Consider the following 24,657-nt stretch of genomic DNA (forward strand, 5'->3'; position numbering starts at 1 on the left):
CGCATGATGCGGCTATTTCACTGGTCCAGTATCGGCAATAACAAAATAACAAATACAAGAACTGGAAAGCGAAGGGTGGCTCTGGGGATGATTCATGGCAAATGGCAAGTCCAGAGGTCTTGGCTGTGCTGGATCTAATCAGAATCCTGGTCAGCATTACCTTGAGGTTGCCGGATTGAACCCAGCTGAGGCTGAAAGAAACCCAAAGTCGTTCCCGACTGGCAGCAGCTCAGAGCGGTAGGATTTGGAACATTCCCGGGCCGATTGCTAGTGGGCGAGTGTCCATGTCATCATTACGATGGGTGCTCAGTGACACCGCGAAGGGGGGCCGAGGATGAAACGGGCTATGGTGACCCGGCCCTAGTGGGTGAAGTATTGTCTTGGGGGCCGTTGCATGGGGGAATCCCAGGCCTGGTTCCCGAGCACTGGCTAGCCAGTCCCTGGGCAAATGCTCGGCTTAGAGAGAGAACATGAAGGGAAGAGAGTGAGAAAGTAGAGATGGGAGCCACCTGGCTCTGAGAATGTGTCCTGGGGTGACCCCTCGTGCTCCCCAGCTCTGCCCTGCCTTGTGTCCACTCCCCAATGCCCCCTTTCATTCAAGGACCTCAATGCACCTGGCAGAAGTGGGTCAGGCTCATCACCCCATTTCATAACTGGGGAAACAGTGATGCATGGATCAGGGCTGGTGAGTCAGCCCCCTGTTAGCCGCCCGCTCCAGGAAGAGAACCCAGGAGTCCTGACTCTGGCTCTAGTCACTAGACTGCACTCCCTCCCTGCCCCCCTTCTCTTGGTGGGCGCAGGGCTGCCAGGCTGGGAAGTGAGTTGAGGAAGGAAGGAAGAGGCCGGGAGGGAGGGAGAGGAGGAAGCCGGAGGATTAAAAAAAAAAGTATCAGCAAAGTGAAACTTCCACCCCCCTGCGCTTGTGTCAGCTGGAGGGGGCTGGGTCGCCCAGCCAGGCAGCGCCGGAGGGGGTGGGAGGGCGGGGTGATGCTGGGTGGCCTGATAGCCCAAAGCAGCTGCAGGCAGAGTGTGTGCATTCTCTCTCGCTGTCTGTCTGTCCATCCGCCCGCCTGCTCCTGCCTCCTCAGCTCAGCCTCCGCTGTTTCCCCGTGTGGCTGGGAGCTGGCTTTCTGGCGTCCGTCGAGGGGTTTCAGTGCCTTCCCCTCGGTGGGGGCGGGGGCGTGTGTGCGTTCGGGACAGCGTCCTTGGCGGGGGGGGGCGTGTATCTGGCATGCCCAGGAGTGGAACGATCAACATTCATCTGTGATACACCAGACGATAGCGCTGACTCCGGCTGGCAGCCAGGGAGGGCTTTTACACCAGACTCTCGGCTGAAGTTTAGGGGCGAGCCGAGGGAAGCAGGGAGCAACCTGGGCTGTTCCCTCTCCACTGATGGATCTACAGGGGACGGGCACCAGCGGCACCAGGGGCTGAGCTGCATTCAGCTCACTTGCCTCTCCCAAAAGAATCTTTAGTTCGCCCCCTCCGCCCCGTCAACGACTTTCCAGGGAGAATCTCTCCCTTCCCCTTTGCTGGATGGTGGAAGAAGGCGTGGGCAGCGGGGACAGGGCACCCCACAGGGGGCTGCGAGGACCCCGTCGTCCTCTGGCTGCGCCAAGGAACATGTCGGTGGTGGGCAAGGCCCTGTGGAGCGTGGAGCGGGCGGGGAATGGCCGGCGGTTTGAGCAGCCCATCGGCGTGGACTGCAGCTCGCCCGAGCCCCGCTGTATCTGGTTGAGCAGCCTGCAGAATGACAATGCCGACCTGGAGCACAGGTGGTACCATGCCAGGGCCGCCCTCCCCAGGCAGAAACGCCGCTCGCGCCCTCGGCTGGAGACACGCCACACGGTGAGAGACGCATCGGCTTGCCCTGGTCACCGCACCCAGATCCCCTTTCACCCTGGAGTGGGGGAACCTGGGGAGGGGGGATCCGGTCCTTGTAGCCTTAGTTCACTGTCCTATGGGGATGTAAATACTTTTGGGGGGTACGTGAACGATTTGGGGGGGCATGTTTACTAAACCTCTAGTGGATGGGCACCAGGAAGTAGAGGGGTCACTGGAGACTAAGTACAGCTGTGTGCCATGATTAGCACTTGGGACTAGCGAGTGATGCCCGTGAACGTGGCACCTGGGGCAAAGACCCCAGCTTGGGTGGAGGTCTGCTAGCTTTTGTTCCACTGTAATAGGAGTGGGTTGGGTCTCTCGCTCCTGGGTCTTTACCCTCCTGCCCCAGGTTTTGCCAGGAGTATGGGGGAGGTGACTGGGCGTGGCATTGGGGTAAGGTGCCTGCGGGGTCAATCTCCAGGGGTGTATTTCATGGTATCCCTCTCCAGCACTTCAGCAGGGAGGGCCGTGCCATTCCTCTGCTAAGGCACGTCCTGTCTCTTCTCCTGGTCACCACCACGGTCTTGATCCTTGATCTGAAAAGTCCTGAAGGGTCCCTGGCCCTGCTGTTTAGGAAACCTGCCTGGTGCCCTCCAGCGGCTGTAGTTGGTGGGGTGCTGCGGCTCTCGGCCCCAGCGTCAGAGTCCTGGAGACAGGATTTCTCCATCAGGGAGGTCTTTGGCTCTGCCCAGTCGAGATCCATTGGATCCATTTAGGGTCCAACATGCGATGGCTCTTTGTTCCTATTGCTTTTGGACGCCGCGTGGCGGGTTATCTGCCTGGTCTTATCTCTGTTGAGGAGATGATCTGGGTTTGTGGAATGGGGGTAGTGGAAGTCATTCCCTACCCTATTATCGCAGTTCATATCTTCTCAGTGAATGGTGACCAGATACTCCGGCTTAGCAATGTGGGTGATAAACGCGAATGGAGCAGATCCTGGGTTTATTGGCATTAACGTGAGTTTTGCCTGAGTGCGGCCCACAGTAAATATCTGGGGTTGGGAAGGAAAGTGGGTGAAGTGTGGAGGGGATGTGGGGAGCTGGGAAAAGAGGGGACAAAGGGACCCCAGAGTTTGGGGTTCCACCTACGTCTCCTTGGGCATCCATTGCTTCCTGCTCTCCTGAGCTGCTGCCGGAGTGCCTAGTGCGTGCCCAGGACAGTGCTAAGAGGCTGGTTGTAAGTTCTCTGTGTGGGTGCTTGGATGGTCGTGCATCCGCCGTCCCTTCTGAGGGCTGTCGAGTCGGCTCACAATGGGGGACAAAGTGCAAAGCAGACAGAACGAGAGGCGAATGAATGGCCGCAGGGAGAGGAACATAAAGGGAGGGGGTTAAGGTTTCTCTGTGTTTGTGAACCCAGGGATCTGCCAGCCGGTAGTGAGTGAGTCAGTGATGGCTTTGTGCCCAGCGTCGAGATGACCGGCTTGCACAAATCGTTACTGTGATTAGTTTTCATGTGGGTTGTTTATACACAACATTGGGGCAGCCTTGTTGAGTGATCTAAGGCAGGGGGCTGGGGATGTCCGGACTCACTGCTGTGTGACCCTGGGCAAATCACTTGCCTCCTCTGTGCCTCGGTTTCTCCATCTGTAAAACGCAGATAATATTTACCAGCTTCACATGGGCTCTGAATTAGTTATGTGCTGGGAGCCTCCTTAACAGGGGCTGTAAGACATTCAGGTTGCTGCTGTTAAGTTCAGAGCAAAACTGAGACCTGTGTAACACTGAAAGGGTCTGGTGTGAGAGACATGCCCACAGGAAGGAATCGTCCCCTTCCCCCGCCACCCTTTGGGGAATCGGGCATCAATCTGGGGGGCTTCTTTCATCGTCCTTCCTGGGTGACTGCGGGTGACTCCCATCGCCAGCAGATCTGCGCATCTCATGGTGAATGTCAGCGGCGCAGCGTTAGGGAGTGGGCCCCGGCCAGTCACAGAACCCGGCCAGTCACAGCACCCTTCTGTCCTCAGTTAGAATAAAAAGAAGGCGGGGGGGAATTGGCTTCCCCCAGGGCAAGGGAAGGAAGGAGCCTGGGGGAAGGGGGCCAGATCAGGGACTGAACTTGGCCTTTCCTGATGCTCAAGGTGGGACGTGTGTTAGTTTAGTTATTTATCGCAAGAGAAGGGACTTGCCCAAGGCCGGACTGCTGGTCAGGGGCAGAGGTTCCAGTCCAGGCCCTTCCCAGCCCCAACGGCCTCCTGAGCGTTTTGTCCTCTGGTTCTTTCTGTCGAACTGCAGCGAGCGGGAGGAACTGAAGGGAGAGAGGAAATGGAGCCCGCAGTATGTTCAGCAGATAGAGGTTGCAAGGCCAGTGGCAGGAACACGCCAGGCATGTGCCACATAATGCCCCAGCCCAGGGGTTCTGCTGCTCCAGCCGTGTCCGCTCCTCCCAGGCCACAGCTGCACACCGGCAAACTCACTCGACACTTTGCTGCACCTGCTACGGCCGGGAGCGAGAGCCGGCCCTGCTCCCAGCACCCAGTTGTGAATGGGCTCGGCGGGGCAGATATTGCTTTGTCCGGTGGGAGGTTTTGTTCTTCCCGGGGCCTGGCATTCGCTCCTGCCCGTGTCTGTCGCTGTGCCTGCTCTGCTGGGGACGTACCGGCCATGGGGCTGGGCTACGTGTCTACAAACACCAGCCTTCTAGCTACGACTCTGTGACGGAGCAGGGGGGGAATGGAAGCCTGCCCTGTGTGCTCACTGACGAGCCGAACCTGCGTCGGAGGACACACGAGCGTTTAGTAGGCGCTTACTGAGAAACCGACGAGCGTTCGATGGGCTGAGTTCCTGTTTGAAACCACCTGTCTCCCCGAAATGCGATCCGTTTTTAGAGACGCCTCCCCCGTTCCTCCTCCGGGGAAAGGGGCCGAGGAGGCCCTGAGTTTGATCCTGTGGTTTACAGAGCAGCAACCTGGGTCTCGCCCGGGGGAGGCGGGGCATGGCCCCCGAGGAAGGTCACAGAATGTTTCAGGGGGTCGCAACCACCTTTCTGTGGTTAGATGAGCAGGGTGCTGTGAAACTCGTTTCTGCTGTGATCTAAGGGGCCGTGCAGTGGGAATGGCTGAGACCCACTGGCCGAGGGGAGCAGACAGGCACCATCTCCTAATCCTTTATGGCTATGATGTTGCAGCCCTGATGCTGAGAAGCACCTATGGATGTAGCTGTATTCAAGTCAGTGGGCCTACTTGTTTAGAATGTCAGGGTTGGAAGGGACCTCAGGAGATCATCTAGTCCAACCCCCTGCTCAAAGCAGGACCAATCCCCAATTAAATCATCCAGCCAATTTTTGCCCCATATCCTTAAACAGCCCCCTCAAGGGTTGAACTCACAACCCTGGGTTTGGCAGACCAGTGCTCAAACCACTGAGCTCTCCCTCCCCCTGAGGGAAGTGAGTAAGTGCTGCAGAATCGGCCCTTTGGCCCCGTCTAGGCACAGGGGGCCAGTCATCCCTGGTATAACTGACTCGGGATACAATTGACCTGGGGTCTGAAGCAGGGGCAGCTCTATGTATTTTGCCACCCCAAGCACAGCAGTCAGGCGGCTCTCGGCGGCTTGCCTGTGGGAGGTCTGCCAGTCCCGTGCCTTCGGCGTACCCGCTGCCGAAACCACGGGACCGGCGGACCTCCCGCAGGCAAGCCACCGAAAGCCGCCTGCCTGCCGCCCTCACAGCGATGAGTGCCTGGAGCCGCCCCGGTCTGAAGGCTGTGCCCACGATGGCCAGCAGCAAGAGACCTAGCTGGAAAGATGGGCTGAGGGGAAGGGCCCCCCTGCCACAAAGGGCAGACTGGCAGGAAGGAATTGCCCATGTTGGGGGTGCCCCGTTGGTTGTGAGGGGCAAAGCAGCTCATGCTATGGGGCCCTTTGGTCCCTGGCCGGCTGCTGTCTGGTCTGTTGGCCAGGAACTCCCGCAGCCCCCCTCCTCTTGGCATCTGCTGGCTGGGAGGGGTGGTGAGGGGACAGGGGTGAGAGACAAGGGCAGGAGCTTTCCCGGAGGCAGCTCCTAGCAAGCTGTTACCATGGGCAGGCGTGTAATTAAACGAAGTGCCACGGACTGGCCGTGTGGGAGCCCCGCCGACGTCCCTGCGATGGGTAGGCTGGTGTGTCTGGGGTGGACATTGCGGGCGAGGGAGTCGTCATGGCTGCAGGTAGCACATGTGCTGCTCCCTCTCTCGGGCTCTTTCCAAGGCTTGTCCGTACTGGTTAGAATCACGAGGGCACATTCAGCTGTCAGCTTAAAAATAATCCAGCGAGCAGGCAGCCGAGACAATGGAGACCACAGATGGGGAAAGTAGCTGAGCCAGGGCACTCCTGGTCCGAAGTGGTGAGGATCCACCCGCATCGTTCCCTGCGGGGCCAGGGCTCCCCCGCCTTGCCTGGAGCCTCACGCTGAGAGGCAGTTACAGGGACTGGCAGACGTCGGGGGAAGGATGAGTGGCCTGGGGCTGGATCGGTGGGTTCTCTCTCTGGTTAACGGGGCTGTGGCAGAGAGAAAGCTGGGTGTGGATCCCCTGCAGCCGAATTCTCCTCTTTGCAACGTGGGTACAAAACACTACCTGGATGGGAGATATTTTTCATCCCCTTTGCTCAGCTCAGCGCACAAGGCAGCAGAGAATCAGACCCCTTCTCTCCCTGCCGAGGCTCCTGAGTGGGGCGGGACAGCTGGCTAGCAATCGCCTGGGGGCTGCCATGTTCAAATCTCCCCTGGGGACCCAGCACTTGATGCCTGTCTGCGGGGTTCTGCCCACATCCAATCAGCAGCTGAGGCTGCAGCTGGAGGATGGCTGGAGAAGCCTACGTGGGGGGGATTAGGCCTTTCACGGCCATTAGTGCAATTGCGTTTGCTCCCCTGGTGCTTTTCACCGTTGGAGAATCAGGGCTTCCTTTGTTTAGCCTCGAGCTGCATCTCGAACCCAGCGTGGCCCAGTTGCTCCAGGACTCTCGCTTGGATCCCGGGAGAGCTGTCGAGTGGCTGATCTCAGGCTTCCGGGCCTTTCGTAAGCATCTGACCCGAAAACCAGAGATTTGGTTTGTTCCAGGGCTGCTGGGATGCCCAGTCCCGGAACAGCCAGGGTGTCCTGAAACCAAGATGGCAGCTTGGGTGGAATGGGAGTGGGTCATTGCATGTCAGTGCGTAGGGGGCAGGGCTTCCCAACGGGCGGCAGGGGATTCCTTGTACCATGGGGCAGGGTCTGCTGGAGTGAAGGGGCGCGATGCCTTGCGGCGAGCTCGCTCTCCTGCTCTGGAGCTAGGCTCTGAGGGCTTGGGGGCAGGGGCCGTTTGTTCCTTGTTTGTACTGCACCTAGTGCCACGGGGACCGGTTTCAGGACTAGGCCTCCTATTCGCTGCCACACTACAAATAACTACTAATAATACTAGGCACTGCATGGGGGGGGCCTAACCTGATGCAGGTTTTCATTGCCAACAGGCAGCCTGTCTTCGTCGCTCGGGAAAGACGCAGGTGAATGTGTCAGGCTGGGCATCTTTAGTTTTGCTCTTCAGAGTTGGGGTGGGAGTGGCCTGGAGGTGCCTGGCTTTGGAGGACAGAGACCAGGACGCTTCCGTCTTGGCTTGTCTGCAGGATCCGTGGCAGTGTGAACTAATGGTTAGGGTGCTGCATAGAGACTCGAGAATCCTGGGTCTCTCCCCGGCTCTGGCGCTGGTTTGCTGGGGGGCCTTGGGTCAAGTCCCTGCCCCTTGCCGTGCCTCAGTTTCCCCATATGTAAAATAGGGAGGATGATCCCGCCCTCCTTTTGGCAAGCGCTCAGAGATCTGGAGACCAGCGCTGTGTCAGAGCGAGGGATTATTATCGTTAACGGCAGGCAGGAGGGAGGGAAGCGGGTTAACTGTTGTCCATGATAACGCCGGCCTGGAAAGCATTAAGCGATGGGCTGGGCAGCTGCGCTCACTCCTGTTTCAGAATGGCGGGCTGGTCACGGCGGCCAGTGGCTGGAAGCAGGCAGCTTCTCAAGCAGGACAGGCTCGGAGCCCAGGGCGGATCACCGGGCCAGGCCTGAGCCGTCCTGCCATGGCTCCTCTGGATTGGTTGTGGTAGGAGAACATCTTCCCAGTCTGCGAATCGTGACCCCGAGAGCTCGAGCGCTCCTCTGGCCAGCGCCGGGACAGGACGCCGCGGCCGTGGTGCGTGCAGAGCTGGCACCGGGCCCAAGGCAGGGGAACCGTTCCTGGGTAGGAGGCCGGGCACTTGGGAGCTGAGGGCAGCGTGTTCCCACATGCAGGACAGGACGAGCCTTTCTACAGCATGGCTGTATTGTCCAGCAGCATGGGGAGAGACAAAGGGGTTTTGTACCCCTCCCCTCTGCCCCCCCCCACTCCCATCCCCCACTGCTCGCTCTTTCTTTCACACATCAAGTAAGGAGGCGAGGGAGGACAGAGCCTGAATTTTAACACCCTCGGCCCATTGCCGGTTCGCTCTCCCATGCCCTCCCGCCTCGAGAGGCGATTTTATTCAGCTGCCGCTCAGGCCGGAGCGCTGGGAATATTAACGAAGCCCCAAGTGGGGGAGGAAGAAGGGCTCGGAAAGGACCCCACTGATCCTCCGCCCGCGCTGGCTTCTGCCTCCGGCTGTTTGGCCCAGGCCTGTTTGTATGTGGTGGCGATGCACGGCCAGGCCAGGGCTGCTGGCAGCTTGAGGTGTCTATGCAGGTAAAGCAGAGCCTGCCTCTGCGCTGGCTGTCATTACCCGGGGTCCCTGAAACAGGGTCCTGCCGGGTCCCGCAGTATTGGTTTGTCGAGCGAAGTTCCAGGCAGCTGGGCATCCCCTGGGAGCTGGAACTGTCGGCCGTTGGAGTTAGTAGAGTTAGGAGCGATGGGATGGGAGTGAATCATACTTGTGCGCCTCTAGCATTGTCCACTGGAAGATCCCAGAGAGGTTCCCACACGCTAGTGCAGGGGTAGGCAAGCTATGGCACGCGTGCCGAAGGCGGCATGCGAGCTGATTTTCAGTGGCACTCACACTGCCCGGGTCCTGGCCACCGGTCCGGGGGGCTCTGCATTTTAATTTAATTTTTAAATGAAGCTTCTTAAACATTTTAAAAACCTTATTTACTTTACATACAACAATAGTTTAGTTATATATTATAGACTTATAGAAAGAGACCTTCTAAAAATGTTAAAATGTATGACTGGCACCTGAAACCTTAAATTAGAGTGAATAAATGAAGACTCGGCACAGCACTTCTGAAAGGTTGCCGACCCCTGCGCTAGTGAATCAAGCCTCACTACCCTGTCTCCCTATCGATGCCTCGTCCCGTGTTACAGATGGGGAAACCGAGGCACAGATCTGGGAATGGAACCAAATTCTGAGATTGTCAAAGCCACCTAGGGGATTTGGATGCTCAATTCCCAGGCATTTGAGCGAGGATTGGGCAAGCAAACCCCTTGGGCAATTTGAAAAACACAGCTGAGGTCTCTGTGCAGACATCCCTGCCCTCCCCACCCCCCAGAGAAACATCCTGGGTATTTGTATCCCTGTAGGACATAGGGACCCAGATCGAAGTTGGGGCCCCACGGGCGGGACACTCCCTTCCCTGGAGAGCCTCTGGCTGCTGGGATTGTCTCCCTCGGCGCACGCTGAAAGGAGCAGAGCCCTGAACATAGGGGCCGAGCCAGCCCACTCGGGGAGGGGAAGATGGACTCATCATGACTGAGTGTCTCTTTCTTCCGCCTCTCTGCCTTGGGGAGACTCGGGCAGTGCCAGGTGCTCGCACGCAGTCACTTTATTAAATAGGCTTCTGCCCTCCACGCATTGCTCCCGCCCCCCTGGCAGCGTCAGGCCCATCTTCGCTAGGGCGCCACCTGCGCCCGCCTGATTGGAGCATTTGCATCCCCCCCCCTTCCCCAGGTTATCGTCGGCAGAGCAGCCGTGCGTTCCAGGGGGCTGCGGGGGCGAGGTGGGGGTCCCTTCGGGCCCTGTCTGATGCTGCTTTGTTTCAGGGGTGTCCTGTTGGGAGGATTTGTCTCGGCTTATCCAGCAGCAGGAGCTTTTTAGTGCACAGCTGCGGCCTGATCAGATGTTCGGCTTTTCTGACTGGTTGGACGCGCCAGAGGAGAAGGATGCCTGGGAGGCACTTTTGGCTGGGCAGGGGGGAAGGGGGTCCTCTAGATGTGGCCTTGATCAGGAGCCACTTCAGCAACCTGCTGGTGCCTCCCACATCCTTCTCCTTTAATCTCTGGTTCTTTTTTCCCCTTTCCCCGTTTCCTTTCCTGGCCTTTCTCCTTTTCTTTCCCTGGTCACTTTCTGTCTGTCTGTTTCACACCAGTCAAACGCTCCCCGCCCGCTGGAAGAGAGCGGGTGCCCTTGATGCTTACCCCAGCAGCCCTGCCCTCCGATAACCCCTCCTGTCTCCTGCTTCCTGCATTTTTGGTGCTGTTGTGACAAGAACGAGCCTGGGAGGAATCTGGGTTTGCTGCCGCTCCGGGGCTGTTTTTTTTTCCCTTTCGAGCGCTGACCCTGGGTGTTACAGCCCCGGAGTGCAGCTGGGTTAGGCCTGCATGATGTGTGCTGCTGTGTGTGGCCGAGTGTTCCTTGTGCCCCATCGCAGACCCCCCTCTGCCTTCTGGCACAATCAACCCCACCAGGCTCTGCACAGAGGGAATGGTCGGTCTCCAGCTGTTTGTCACATGGCTTGGCTCGCCATGGCCCATCTCGGCTCACCAGCGCGGGCTTGGAGGGTGCCGGGTGGCTGGCACAGGGGGCTATTCAGAGAGTTATCAGGGGGGCTTAATCTCACGAGCCGGCCTGAGCTGAAGAAAGGCTCTGTGTTGTGAATGTCCGATAAGGGTTGCGGCCGCAGCGGAGCGTGAAGCGCTCGTCTGGAAAGGGAGAGCATGGAAAGCCCTTTATGCCCTGGTTAGATTGCTTGGATCTCTGTCGGGACTGGGAGTCCCGTGGGGGAGAAGGAGGCGGCTGGCTCAGCGCGATTAAAATCTGCATCCCCTGCCTGATGGGGCTCTGTGTCTCAGAGCGACAGCCTTAGGGGACGTGGCAGGCCAGCCGGCAGGGGAGCCGTGCCGAGGCAGACGGCACACAATATAGCCGGGCACTAAGGCACGATTTGCACCCAGCACAGCTTCCTCCTGCTTGGAGCCCGGCTCAGCTGCGTGTGGCTTTGCCTTTCTGCACTTGGGTTCACGCTGGCCACAAGAGAGTGAATCCTCCGTGCAGGCAAAGCCTGGGTGAAAAGCTGAGCCTGGTGGGAGGCATGAGACTAGCTCAGATCCATTCTCTTAGGCACAGGATTCTGGTCTGGGCTTGTCCCTGCAAATGTCCCAGATTAAACCGCTTCAAACCAAGGAGGCGACATGCGATTCCCTCAGCGTGGAGAGCAGGGCTGGGAGTGCCGGTCTCTGCTATTGGGAGCTGAAGCAGCCCGGGTCCCTCCGGCTATGGAATTGCCAAGTCGTATTCTATGATAATACTGGGCTCTTCTGTTCTGCCTTTGGCTGAGGCTCTCCTTGTCCTTTAAAACATCCTGTTTATTCAGGCTCGCCTCTCCCCTGCAAGGAAGCTACGCGATCACCCTTCCCCCCATTTACAGGTGGGGAAACTGAGGCACGGCGTGGTGAATTGAATTGTCTGCGGTGATAAAGGGAGTCTGATCCAGGCACCGGAGCTGAGCCCAGATATCCTGAGTCCCAGCTGTATCCACCAGGCCAGCCTTCCTCTTGAACCGCGATTCTTACCTCCTTCCAGTCCACTTCTTCCCAGCTGCCGACCTCTGTTCCAGTCATTACAAATCTTCCCCTTTTCCTCTTGTTGGTTCCCCCCCCCCCAGAATGTTTCACCCCTTCTGCTGTTCAGCCCCAATCCCATTTTGCTGCCACGTTTCCTGCAATGCAGCTTGAGCCTGTCGGCCAGGTCTAAGAGCTCCGAGTCCCCGCCGGCCTGCCTCTTGTGCAGCCATTCACACCAGGGCAAATCTGCACCCACTTTGCATACATTTAACAATGAAAACAGTACTGCCTAGCTCTTACATTACACTGTACGAAGGGAGGCAGAATCCTTATCCCTGTTTTACAGATGGGGAAACTGAGGCATAGGGCGTTGTCGTGACTGGCCGGTGGCATAGCCAGGACGAGAGCCCAAGTCTTCTGAGTCTCAGTCCAGTGCTCTACCCACTAGGCTACACAGGCCAGTGGAGAATGGGGCCCAGCGTGCAGGGCAACGCGGAGTTGGGTCCCAGGAGTAAACTTTTAAAAAGCACCCAAGTGACTAAGCAGCTGAAGTCTCATTTTCCAAGGGGACTTAGGAGCCCGCGTCTTGTCTGTGCTGGAAAGTGATTCTGGAGTCAGGTAGGGCGCGAGCTGAAAACACTACAGCTGTTCCAGAATAAGTGCGTCCACTTGGGATGTTATTCCACAGTAGCTTTGCTGGTCGATTTCCCTGTGTAGACAAGCCCCAAGCTTTCCCATTGAAAGTCAATGGGGGAGAGGCTCCTAAATCACTTAGGGGGCTTTGGCTAATTTTATCCCATCTCTTTATTTTGTGCCTGTCTCTCTTAGGGGGAGGAGCAAACACAATCATCTCATCATCTGGAAAGATGGAAAGGGGAGTGGAGAGCCACGCTATCTTATCCGCTCAAGCCCCCCGCCCACTACATAGTTCATAACCCGAACAAAACAAACAGCCTCCTCTCCGCTCTCATCTCAGATCACAGACACACCTGTGCTGCTGTTCTCCTCATGACGCCCCAGGACAGACAGACAGCTGTTGTCTGTCCGTTCTCTGTCCTCCAGTTTCCCTACTGCTGAATGGGTTTTAATGCCTGACCCCCCCTTGTGAGCGCTTTGAGATCTGCTGATGAAAAGTGCTAGGACAGAGCCAGGGTTTATTCTTCGTTATAGAGGCAGGGTGGGGGAGCTAATATCTTTTATTGGACCAACTTCTGTTGGGGGAAGGGACACGGAGCTCTTCCTCCGGTCTGGAGAAGGTAACCAGAGCATCCAAGCTGAACGTAAGGTAGGACAGATTGAGTATGTGGGGTTCACGCACGTGCTGTAGGAGTGGTCAGTTCTGTGTTAGCAGGCAGCAGGGTGTGTTACCTGGTGTTGTGATGAGCCACAAAACCAGAGTCTCTGCTGAGTCCATGGTTTTGAGTGGCCGGAGGAGTTATGAATTGACGCCCTGGCAGCCTCAGGACACTTACGAGCCCCTGAAGCGGCTGTTTGCTGGGCCTCCGTGCCCATTGGCGCATGCAGGCGGGAGATTTCAGCGGCTTGTCGTGTCACCCGCAGTTGGAAATGGGCTTGGAGTGTTGGTTTATTCCAGTCAAGTCCCGCCAATGGGGCAGGAGGAAGGGTTGCAGGATCGGGCCTGTCATTGGAGCAGCTTTGGGGGGCCGGGAGGGTTGGGAAGAGCCTTCCCCATAGGAGGGATCTGTTGGCCGATGGCCACAAGTGCCGCAGGGACGGGTTTGCTCTGTAATCTTGTTGAGCCACGTGACGTGCGGCGAGGCCCCATGGAGCCAAAGGAGGCTGGGTCCACACGGGGGCCCGAAGGTGAAGCGTGGCTCTGAAGTACAGCATGTCGTGTTGCAAGGCTCGGGGAGCGGGAAGGCGGGTGGCTGGCAGGGAGCCCCGGGGCCTGCAGATTACACCCCCCCGCCCATTCCTCCCTTCGTGTCTTGCTCGGTCTGCCACAGGCAGCCAGAGTGCACTTGGCTTTTTCAGTGGCCCAGATGTCCAACCGATAGTGTCTCCCTGCGTGTCCGGTGACCCAGCTGAAAACCCAGCGGCCACCAGCTGGGAGCTGCCGATTGTCCGATCAGAATCTGCCTGCTGCTGTCAGGCGATAGCCCCGTGTAGCGCCTGATGGGGAGGCCCCTGCCCCGGGACTTTATTGTGGGGGGGTGGCAAGGAGGAGACGGCGGCAGAGGACAGCAGGAGTCGGCTGGCTGCCTGCAGGAAGGGAAGGAGGAACCGGAGGCTGCCGAGCCCCAGGCCCTGGGAAGTGGGATCTGCTCCAGGAAGTGTTGAGTGCCAGTGCCCACAGTGGTGCCTGCCCCCTGCCCCCTTCCTGGCTCCACCCACGCTCTGGTTCTCACCAGGGATGTAATTGGAAGGGGACTTTTTTTTATGCTGCCCCGTCCTAGCAGTTCCCCTCCCCACGGCCTCCCGCACGCTGCCTTTGGCCTTCCCCAGCCATTTCCCCCTCCTCACGCTGCCTCGCCGGCTCCTCATTTGCTCTGGGATCCAGTTCAAAAGCCCCTGCCCCTCGGTCCAGCCAGCCACGCAGCACTTGTCTCGCTCTCTCCCCCGCTCCCTCGCTGTCCGTGCACTGGCCTCGTCTCCCCCCAGCTTCACACACGCTCCCGGCAGCCGGTGCAAGAGCCTTCTCCAGCGCAGCTCCTGCCAGCGGGGAGCGTGTGTACACGCCAGTTGGGTCACTTCAGCGATACCGGTCTTGTTACCGGGGTAGACCCCTGCCTAGGGTAGATCCAGTTGTTGGTCAGGGTCCTTATGCCAGTGTAGCTCTTCCTGTGTGGGAAGGGGAATAAACGAATGTACAGATAGGAATTTCTATTGGGACATGGACACTTTTTGACTGCCCAGGAGCAGCTCAGGGGTTGGAAATGTAGTCGGGTTTCCTGGGACAGGGCCAGTCTTTTTGCTCGACACCTGTGTAGCGCCTGACACAACAAGGCCCTGATCTTGGATTGGTGTTACCGTAACGCCAACAATGCATCACAGTAATGAATTAGCCTCCAGAGGCCCAGCTGCAATCGGAGCCGCACAGTGCCAGGCGCGGCAGACAGAGAGATGAAATGAATTAACCCAGGTCACCCAGCAGGCTGGTGCCCCGAGTGCCAGCCCAGTGCCGTAACCACCAGGCCATCCTTCCTTTCATGGGGCTGACATGGGGGGCTAGGAGGGAAGAACACAGTAATCCAAGTGGAGATCTGCCTTAACCGCTTTCTTCTTGCCCCCAACAGCCGCCGCTGGGCCGGAGAGATGGGACCTCTCCGAATGACAACGCCCCCCTGGAGGAGCCCTTCCCCTGGGTGGGGCCGAAGACGGTGCTGCTGCGGAAGAGCTCGCAGGGGGGGTTCGGCTTCACCCTCCGACATTTCATCGTCTACCCCCCGGAGTCGGCGGTCCACTCCAATGTCAAGGTAGCCCTGCCTCCCTCCCCTGGCTCCGACAGCCTGGGGGGCGTGTCCGTTTGGAACAGGCCGGTCACCTGGGAGGAAGACCCCTCCCTCTGCTGAGTACAACGATAGCAGTATTTGGGGGGTTGGGAGGAGTGGGGAGAGGGCAGCAGTTTTAGGTCCCTGTCCCCCCAGGACAGGCCTGGATGTTGATCCCTATCAAATTCCCCAGGGTGATTCATGTGAGTGAATGTTACTGGGGTCCCCAAAGGGGAAACAACCCAAATAAGCCAATTTCCCTGGCTCCCTCCCAGCTGTTATATGGTAGCAGCCTCCCTTCAAATTCTGCCTGCTTAAGAAGTCACTGGTTCCCTCCCTCCCCACAGCCTGTGCTGGGCCGGGGGTCTGACTATCTGACCGTGATCCCTCCTGGGAATCTCTGAGTCTCTGCAATCCGATGCACTCAGCTCATGGGGGTCTCTGAATCCGCTGTGAACGGCCCCCAGCGCTGCCTTCCCTCTGGCCCATGGAGCGTCCTGACTCTCTTGCTCAGACTGTCCGTTGCCTTGGCTTGTAAGTCTCCCACGTGCTTTGAATTCTGCGTATTTCCACTGGGGGCAGGTGCCCCACAGTCCCCCAGTTTGAAATTCCATCTCTTTGTCCCAGGCACCGTCACTCCAAAGTGGCTGGTTCCCCCTTCCCTCTTCTCTCCCGTGGTTCAGCCACCCACCCCGCACAGCCCTCCGGGGATGCTTGCCAGCGTCGCCCCTGGTTTAAATACCTGCAGAGGCCTTGCATCATGGTGACCTCCCCCTGGATGAGCCTGGCCAGGCCTTGGCTGTAGGCATGCAGGCCTCCTCGAACGTGCTGCATCCATAGTCCTCTCAGCTCCTGCCGGCAGGATGCTCTCTGGCTCCAGCCAGCTGGTGGCAGAGAAGATGGCCCCGGCCGGTCCAGGGAAGGAAAGCTAAGCTGGCTTAGATTTCCCCGCACTGTTTGTTCTTTGGTTCTGGATTGGAAAGGCAAATCGATCCACTCCAGTGTCTGGCCAGTGAATGGGGCCACAGCTGAAGGAGAAGCGCCCCCCCCACCCCCAGCTCTCCACCACTAAACGCTACCGTCCTAATGAGAAACCGATGGCTCTGAGTGGCCACCAGCCCTGCACACCCACCGCTGCCTGGTGCCTCTGCCCGGATGCTCTGCAGGTTTTGCTATAGAATGGAGCAAAATAAATCCCTTAGCTGCTCAAGTTGCTACTGTGGGGCCCATGCCGGATGCGTAGTTGGTTGCCTCAGGACTATTGACCCAGAGGATTTTCCTCCTATTTGACTGGGGCATTGGCCCGTCGGGTCTGGTATCTTTCCTCCAAGAGAGGCCGATGCATGTTGCTTTTGCGGTATCCCCTACCGTGCAATGCCAAGTGGGGGGATTCCTTCCTGCTCACTGCCGCCGGCGGAGGCCTCCCTGAAGCATGGCGTTTGCCTACCCGATGGGCGAGAATAACCACGCAACCGTCTCCAGCGCTGCTGTTTGACTGCCTGACCCGCTGCTGCCTGGAACGGCTTGATGTTTGCTTCTCTCTGAGCAGAGCCGCACCTGGCTAGGGCACTGCCTGTGGGCCTGGCACCTGCGGCACTGCACACGTGGATGGGCCTTCGCTCGCCTGCCCAGAGGTACCACGGCCAAATGGCTGGTGTGTGGGGCGATCCCAGCGCCGGGGGCTGGCTTGCCCTGCGATTGCTATCGAGAAGGCTGCCGTGGGTCTGAGTGTGCGGGAGCCCGGGGGAGGCTGCGTTTCCAGAACGGGCGTGTATGGCAGTGCCCAGCTGGGGAGCCAATCAGCTTCCGCATTCAGGGTTTGGGACCCTCTCCCACAGCTGCGCTGCTCGCCCCCAGGGATGCATCCCAGAATCCCGTGCTCCTGTCCCCAGAAGGGGGAGTTGTGGTGGGGCTTTGACTGAGCTGTGTGGAAGGGCAGGGAGCCGGGGAGCATCCCAGCCCCCCACCCAGCTGCTGGTGCCCCCCCGGGTTCAGGCTGAGAACTGCACCTTCGACACACAGTTTAATCCCTTCACCGCTGAACAGCAGACTAGACAGGCGCAGCCGATGGGCTCCCTTGAAACGGCCCAAGGGACGGGGCCTGCCCTGATGTTCCCTAGCAGGGCGCATACGCAGCAGCAAATGGTGATTAAAGCAGCCAGCTGGGGCAGGCGATCTGGACGCTTCACCCAGCACAATTCGTGCAAAATAACCCCCGAGGTTCAGCTGAGACCTGGGTGGGGCCAAATGAGTTCTGCCCGTGGAGTGCGGCGGCACAATGGGGGGAGAGCAGGGGTATCCAGCCCCCTGCCGTGGAAGGGATCCCCTGCTTGATTCCTAGATTCGCCCGCTTGGTCCCTGGGGAGACAGAGTGGGTGGGGGCACAGCTGATTGCTGCAGACTCGGGGGGTGGGGCGGAGGAAGAGGTTTCAGTGGCAGAAAATCACTGCAACGCAGGAGCTGCCAAAGCAAAAGTGGCTGAGTCTGCTCTTGTGCCCAGGGCCTGATGCCTCAAGGGAAGCTGTCGCCCCTTCTCTGCCCCGGGGCCGTGCAGCGCTTCCTTTCGGACCCGGCGCCCCCCCGCGCGCCTCCCCGGCCTTCCCAAACGGGCCCTGCAGCATGAGGATTTGTTGGGACATTTTTTGACCTGACTCTCTAGCTTTGTTCAGCTGCCTCTGTTTGTTGGTGGGTGCCCGTAAATCCCCCTGTGCAAATCCCGTCGAACTGTTTGCTTTGCTGATCGCCGGTGGCGACGAATTCCACAGGTTTGCTACATGCTGCCTCCGGCAGATTGACTGGTAGCAAATTTACAGCTTTTCAGATTTACTGCCTGTCGGATGGAGGAGCTCCTTGCTTTGCTGTGGCAGGATCAAGAGAAATGACGGCTGGTTTCTTCGTTAACCAGTCGTTATCTATAAATCATCTCCCACCCAGCTCCTCTCTCACCGAAATAATACAAGCCTTTATCTCCCCTCCGGGACCTCTTAACAATCCGAGCTGTAAAACCCCAGGGACCACTCAATTCTACTTGGACTGCTCCTGAAAGGTATTTGTGTAAAGAGGAAGGATGATCTTATGGGTCAAGACCCTTGGCTGGTACTCAGGAAACCTGGGGTCAGTTCCTGCCTCTGCCACTGACTCCCTGGGTGACCATGGATAAGTCATTTAATCTCAGCTTGCATTCTCTAGCCTGTACAACGGAGAAAGGAAAGATTATTTCCCACTGCTTAGATGAGAAGCTCTCAGTGGAAGGAGCTGTCTCTTGCTGCATGTGTGCTGCCTCTTCTGCCCCAGCCCTGAGCTCGGTTGGGACCCCAACCTCCGCTGTAGTTAACATGTACACTACATGCCTAGTGTGTGCATGAAGGTATTTACAGCTTTGGTGTGTAAGCCAGGCGGCCACGGGCACGTGCCCAGTTGCATGTGGGGCACACCGTGGTTTTCCCACGTCCTTTTGCAGCCGCTCCAGGTCCTGGAGTTAATTTTGTGCTCGACACAGGACCTGGCCCAGATCCATGGCTCAGATTGCCCCTCTCCGCTCTGTCCTCGGTTCGACTGCCACCCTCCGCCCCATGGCTGGCTGCGTTTCACTGGTGCTGAGGGTAGGTCCATGCCATGAAATCTGCCCAAAGAACCCGCTCCAACGGCTGACCTGATTGGGTGGAGTCGGAGTGGGACGGTACCTCCCTGTGTCGGGGGCAGTCCCTGAGAACTGGAGGTTGTCTTACACGGGCAGCTGGTAAAATACTCCAGGATGAACGTCTGCCAACTTGGAATTTCGTTGGCTGGAGACTTGAGACCCTTTGGGGTGGGGAGCATTTAATGACGGGGCACATCTGGGGACGGAGGTACACCCAGGGCTTTATCATGGCTGCTCAGGGCCGGTTCCTTTGCTAAGTCATTTCCTCCCCCGCCCGCCCAACTTGTTTTGGGAATCAAACAGCGTCTCGTCTCCAGGTGGCCTTTGATCTTTCCACCACGTATTTGCAGACTTTGAAACGTCTGACAATAGCACCCAACTGTTAGCTCCTTTCCCCGTCCTGGTCCAGGATGGATGTGAGGAGCCCGTTAAAACGGAGCTTTGTGTGACGGCAGCATCTGGAGTCGTCTGACATTGAGACGTCCCTTGGCTGCCTCGCACCAAATCCCGAAGCCTCCAGCACAGAGACCTGGCTCTCTACCCTCTGCTGTGTGTGGAACCGTGTTACGACTGCCCAGAGCACAAGGCCCAGGAACCCGCTCCGCTCTATCCCAGCTCAGGACCTGAAAACCTGCATCCAGAAACGCTGACGCCGAGCCCTGGCTGCATTCTCTTTGCTGCATCCGGGAGCTGTTCAGAAATCCCTTCCCCGGACACAGGCCTGCTTTTCTCCTGCTGCATGACAGGGCTCCGACGTGGGCCTGACTCCTGTCTGCCTTTCCCCGAGGCAGCCTGGTGCAGAACTGGCAGCATGAGCCCGATAACTCCCTCCCGCATGGGACCGTGGCCTGGCCGCTTTCCCCTCCACCCCCTTTCCCAGCACTGCCGAGCTGGCCCAGCGAGCGGCGGGGATCCCAGGCACCGAGGCGCCTGTCCCGAGCAACCCCCAACCCCAGCACTGTTTGCTGGCGGCAGTTTCATTCGGATCCAGCGTCTGGCCTGGAACTGCTGACCAGGCGGGACTCAGCATCGCGGCCGGAGCCAGCGCTCCCGGATTCCGCCAGCCGAGCCTTTGTCTGGGTTGCTTTGGAAAGGAAAAGCCGGTTTCTGCCAGGCCCGTTCAAAGGCTGCCTGGGGTCTGGAATCGCTTGGATTCTCTCCCCTCTCTTCTGTGCAGTGTCCTTCAGACAAAGGGGGACCTGTCTTGGAGAGCCCGGTGACCCCTGGGGCACTCCGTCCTTCGAGGTTTTTAAGGTCAGGCTTGACAAAGCCCTGGCTGGGATGATTTAGTTGAGGGTTGGTCCTGCTTTGAGCAGGGGGGTGGACTAGAACTTCCTGAGGTCTCTTCCAACCCTGATCTTCTGTGAGTCCATGCAGCCTCCTGCCTGACTCTGTAGTGCCCCCAAGGTTCCCCCACCCCCTTCAGGCCTCCCCCATCTCCGGCTCTCTGAGTCGCTAGTGGGGTTTATCCTCGCCGTGCCCTGTGCTGGCCTCATTGTCCAGCTGGGGGAGCGAGCCCCAGGGTAGATTCAGTGACTTGCTCAGGAACAGAGCCCAGGTCTCCTGAGTCCCAGCCCAGTGCCTGATCCACTCCATCATCCTCCCTACTTCTTGCACAACCCTGGAGGTCTCACTTTTGCCTCCCCTCCCACACGCGGGCACCATGGAGCATCCCCCCTCACCTCGCCACTTTCCTGCCCACACTAAAAATATATGTCGCCCCAGCTGTACAAAATGGGCCTGGAGATTTACCAGCCCAAGCACCCAATCTCCTTGCCCGCCTTCCCTGGATGCCAATAGGTGCAGAAGGGTGGGTGTTTTACTCGCCCGTAAGTAACACCAACGACACCGCTCCTGCTTTCCCTGGCTGAGCAGATCCTTTCCCAGGCTGCTGTAACCAGCCCCCACCCATCCAGAAACCTCCATCCGGCCTCCTTTCTGCCTCTGCGTTTCTTGAAGCATCACAGGGCTCCCCGACCTTGCTTCCCGCAAGCTCCCAGGAGGGAGGCATGAGCCTGTCTAGGGCAGGTGCAGAACAATGCCCGAGGATGTCGTGAAGGCCAAGACTATAATGGTTCAAGCTGGTGCTTGGCAGAGGGACCCGTGAATTGATCAGGGATGCTCCAGGCGTAGGGTCCCCCCGGTGGTGCTCGGAGTGAAGGGCAGCTGTTCCCGGGATCAGAACCGCTTTGGAAAGTAGCAACGCAAGGAGTGGAAATGCAGCTTGCTCCACAGCCGCCGGCTTTTGGGTGGTGGGAAGCAGGGCGGGGGAGCCGGGCCCCAGGCCAGACCTGGCGGGCAGGTTTCGGTGGAGCTGACTCAGCAGGGAGTGAGACAGGAGCTCTGCATTCCACGCAGCGCCGGCATCACACCTTTCCGTGCCACGGCGGAGCCAAACCCACACGCCCCCGGGGTGTCTGGCCTGGCACAGGAGCCAGGGCAGGTTGGAGGGGAGGGGAGAAGCAGGGTGGGGCTGCCGAGGAGGAAGCCTTGGGCTTAAGGGAACTTTCCCACCCCACTCCCTTCTCACAGCCCCAGGAGTTCGGTAGCTGGGGGTGTTTGTATCTTCCCGCACTCGCCAGCTCCGCTGCTTTGGCTGAGCAGTTCGGGGAGGGAGCTGCCACCTCGATGACCCCATCCAGCTGGGCTTGGAAAAACTCCTCCCCCTCGGGTTCGGGGGGGCTGCTTCCCCTTCCTTCTCCCCACCCCTGTGCAATCACAGGTCTCCACGCGCCGAGAGCCCTCTGGGGCGGCGGTCGGGCACCTGGGCTGCAGGATGGGACAGTGTGTCCGGGCTCCCCTGCCTGGAGGCTGGTCAATCTGTGCCCCCCAGCCAATGTGGGACCTACCTGCCACGGTCGCAAGCTGCATGTCCCGACAGGGCCCTACCCGGCGCTTCCCATTGACCCAGAGCCGCGGGTTAACGTGAGGAATCTGGCAGGTGACTCTTGGAAGCGCGTACCCAGCTCATGCCCTCCCGGCGACCTAGAAAGTGACATTCAGGGCAGCCCAGCAGAGCTGGAGTCTAAGAAGTCTCGGGCATAGCTTGGAGCATCCCCCCAGTGTCAGCCTCTGACTGGGACCAGCTGGGGTCACGCCATCATCAGAAACATCAGCTCTGAGTTCGCCGGGATCTTCCCCCCCCCCCGTGCCCCCAGCCCATCCCCACGTCTGTCTCCCAAAATCCAGACGCCTCCTTCGCTCCCCCCTCCCAGCTCCAGATCTTGTCGGCTCGCGTCGTGCCATAAATAACACAGCACCGTGAAGACGGCCCCTCCGGCGGAAACCGGCACGTGGCCTCCCGCAATTCGTCCTGGATAATCGTTACAGCACTAAATATAGCCACGCTCGCGGCTCGGGCCCGGCCTCCAGAGAGCATCACCGGAGCGGCGCTTCCGGATCGGGGAGACTTTCAGCCCCCCGTGGCGGGGCGCTTCCCTTCCCTCTGCCAGCCCCTCTATTGGCGTGGACACTGGGCCTGGTGATAGGGTGGCACCATCCGCTTTCTTCCGAGCCGCACGGCAAGGTTTTGGCCCTTGTAACCGGGGTCGCTGCCTCCAGATCGCCCCCTTATGGCACGGGGCGGCCCTGCGGCACCCAGCCCTCAGTTTCCCTTTTTGGGTCTTCACAAGAGCTCTGCAACCCAAAATACTTCACAAGGTTCCATCTGGTGTATTGAGTCCTGGCAACAACGTCTCCCCCTGCTGCCCCCGCCCCCGAAAAAAGGAATTCAAATCAAACCCACCGGGTCACACCTCGGAGCAGCAGGCCAGGCCTTCCTTCGCCAGCATCTCCCCATGTGTGTCTCCCCTGCCGTCTCAGGGACGGCTGCAGTGCCTCAAAACCCCGTGGCGCCAGTCTCAGATCCCAGGTTAATTGGCTTGGCCTGCGGGGAATGTTCACATTTGGGCTGCGGGTGGATCCCAGGCTCCAAGACCCGCCCCCCTCGTGGGGTTTCAGAGCCCTGGCCTGAACGTCTGCACTGCTATTTATAGTCCCGGTCGCCCCTCTGAAGCCCTTCTGCTTCCCTTGTTCATTGTCCCGTTACCCATCTCGGATTCCCCTCTGACGGGACGCGGGAGAGGGCTCAGAGCCTGCCTCCCCCGGCTGCCGGAAGCTGGTAGCACACCCAGGGCAGGGAGCTCGTCTCCTGGGGACAGAGGGGGTGGGATTTGCAGTGCTGCCTGGGGGATTTAGACACCCAGTCCCCATTCAGTTTAATGGGAGCTGGGCGTCCAAATCCTTTAGGCTGCTTTGCAGATTTTTCGATTGCTCTGCAGTGACCCCTTTGGCTGACTCGGGAATGTCAGGGTACCCCGAAGGGCTCAGGGGGAATGTATGTTTCCCCAACCTATTGGTCCTTCCCAGCCCACGATTGGTCCGGGCGGCTCTCTCCCTTATTGCCTCTGCTCCAGACCCAGCCAATCCTGGTGGGTTTGAATTGGCACCTTCTGTTTCCCTCCAGCAGTGCCAGCTGCCCATGGCATCCCACAGCGATCACCCCAATCGCACCAGGGTTGCCCCTCCTGATACAGGCTCCTGTTGTGGGGTGAGAGGATTTACCCTTGGGGGGGGCAGCTTTATGTTTCACCCAGGGGCCAGCAGAGGCTGCTCAAGGGATGCCCGATCATGGTGCCCCACCCCCCAACTCCTGGAGCGGCACTGACCCCTATGGGAGAGAGGAGATTACAGCTTCATTCTCCGGCCAGGGCCCTGGGTGAGCGGAGCCCACAGCCCGGTGGCCCCAGGGGGCTGTGATTGTTTCTTCCGGGGAGCAGGCTTGTGGGAGCTGAGTGTGCGCCCACCCTCCCGGCAGCTGTATGACCAGATCAGGGCTTCCTCTGAGGCCGTCAGAAAGGGCAAACCTGCTGTGGCGCGCTCCCCTTGGCTCATCGCCCATGGCCGGAAGCTGGGGTGGCCATTATACAGTCACTGTGAGGGAGAATAAACCCCTCCACCACCCTGCACCTGCTGAGCTGATGTGCTGACGGCCCAGGGAGATCCTGTGTCAAGAGTTAATTTTACCCTCTGGGCAGTCCGGGCGGCAGAGGGAGGATAAGAAGGTGCCAGGTCACTTTGCTGGTGTTTCGGTGCCACAGAGGTTACCCGTGCTCCCTGTCTGCTGAGCCGCCCCTACTGCCGGGTTCCCCTCTTCGTGTTAATCAACCGTCCCGAGGGATCTGTCCCTCTCCCCGCTCTTCCGGACTCCTCCAAAAGCCTCTGTGACATTGGTGTCTCCCTCTTCCCTGTGCAGGAGGAAGAGAATGGAAACCGAGGAGGTAAGCACCTATCTCTGGCACCCTGCCGCTTGTATCGTCTATGCACGTGCGTGTGTATCGTGTGTGCATGTGCGTGTATGTGTCACGTGTGTGTGTCCCCCCCGTGTGGCCAGACACGAACGGATGGCCGTGTGTGAAAGGGAGCCGATTAGTGCTCTGGCCTGCTTTACCGACCAGCCCACACTCAGTACCTCCCCGCCAGGGACGTGATGGCAGACCATGGTGGTTTGTGAAATGCACCAGGCTGCTGAGCAGCGGATCAGTGTAGCAGCAGACCGGCCGGGCAGGGAGGGGGGATCTTTCCAGCACAGACCAAGTTACCCGGCTCCCATTAGCGTGAATCACCAATCTGCTGAACTAAACCTGGGCCCGAGCTGAACCGGCTCAGCCATTGAGTGGCAGCTCCGTCGCACTCGGAGATGGGCAAGCTGAGCGCCCCCAATGCCAAGGGAGGCTGCCCTGCCTGGTGGGGCGATCTCAGACCGTGCAGGAGGACGCCTGTGTAGAGAGGCTGTGGTAGGATCCCTCTAACATCCCAGCCATTGAGGGTATCTGTCCCCTTCCCCCGCTTACTAGCGGTTGCATTATTCATCCCCAAATCCATTCGGTGATGCCCCATTGGCAATACCTTGGGCACTTCCCCACGTCTCCGCCCCTAGCTAGGACCTTCCCGACTAGATCCCAGAACCAGCTGGTTCTCCCGCCTCCCCCGGCTG

At 59.0% G+C, this 24,657-nt stretch overlaps 1 protein-coding gene across 7 annotated transcripts in view; it reads left to right on the forward strand.

Annotated features, from left to right (window-relative positions):
* The window catches only part of ARHGAP23 (Rho GTPase activating protein 23), a 116,775-nt gene that overhangs the window by 50,369 nt on the left and 41,749 nt on the right, over nt 1–24,657 (forward strand). For 3 of the 7 annotated variants that reach the window (XM_039516530.1, XM_039516533.1, XM_039516534.1), the window contains exons 1-3: nt 1,202–1,848; nt 14,828–15,007; nt 23,917–23,941. In XM_039516530.1, the coding sequence (XP_039372464.1) occupies nt 1,537–1,848; nt 14,828–15,007; nt 23,917–23,941 (517 nt within the window). In that variant the 5' untranslated portion in view covers nt 1,202–1,536. Of the gene's footprint in view, nt 1–1,199; nt 1,849–14,827; nt 15,008–23,916; nt 23,942–24,657 lie in introns of those variants that run through there. The other 4 variants (XM_039516532.1, XM_039516531.1, XM_039516529.1 and 1 more) reach the window with 3 other exon arrangements.

Source organism: Mauremys reevesii, linkage group 27 (genome assembly GCF_016161935.1).
Source record: "Mauremys reevesii isolate NIE-2019 linkage group 27, ASM1616193v1, whole genome shotgun sequence".
In the NCBI taxonomy this organism is placed as follows: domain Eukaryota; kingdom Metazoa; phylum Chordata; order Testudines; family Geoemydidae; genus Mauremys; species Mauremys reevesii.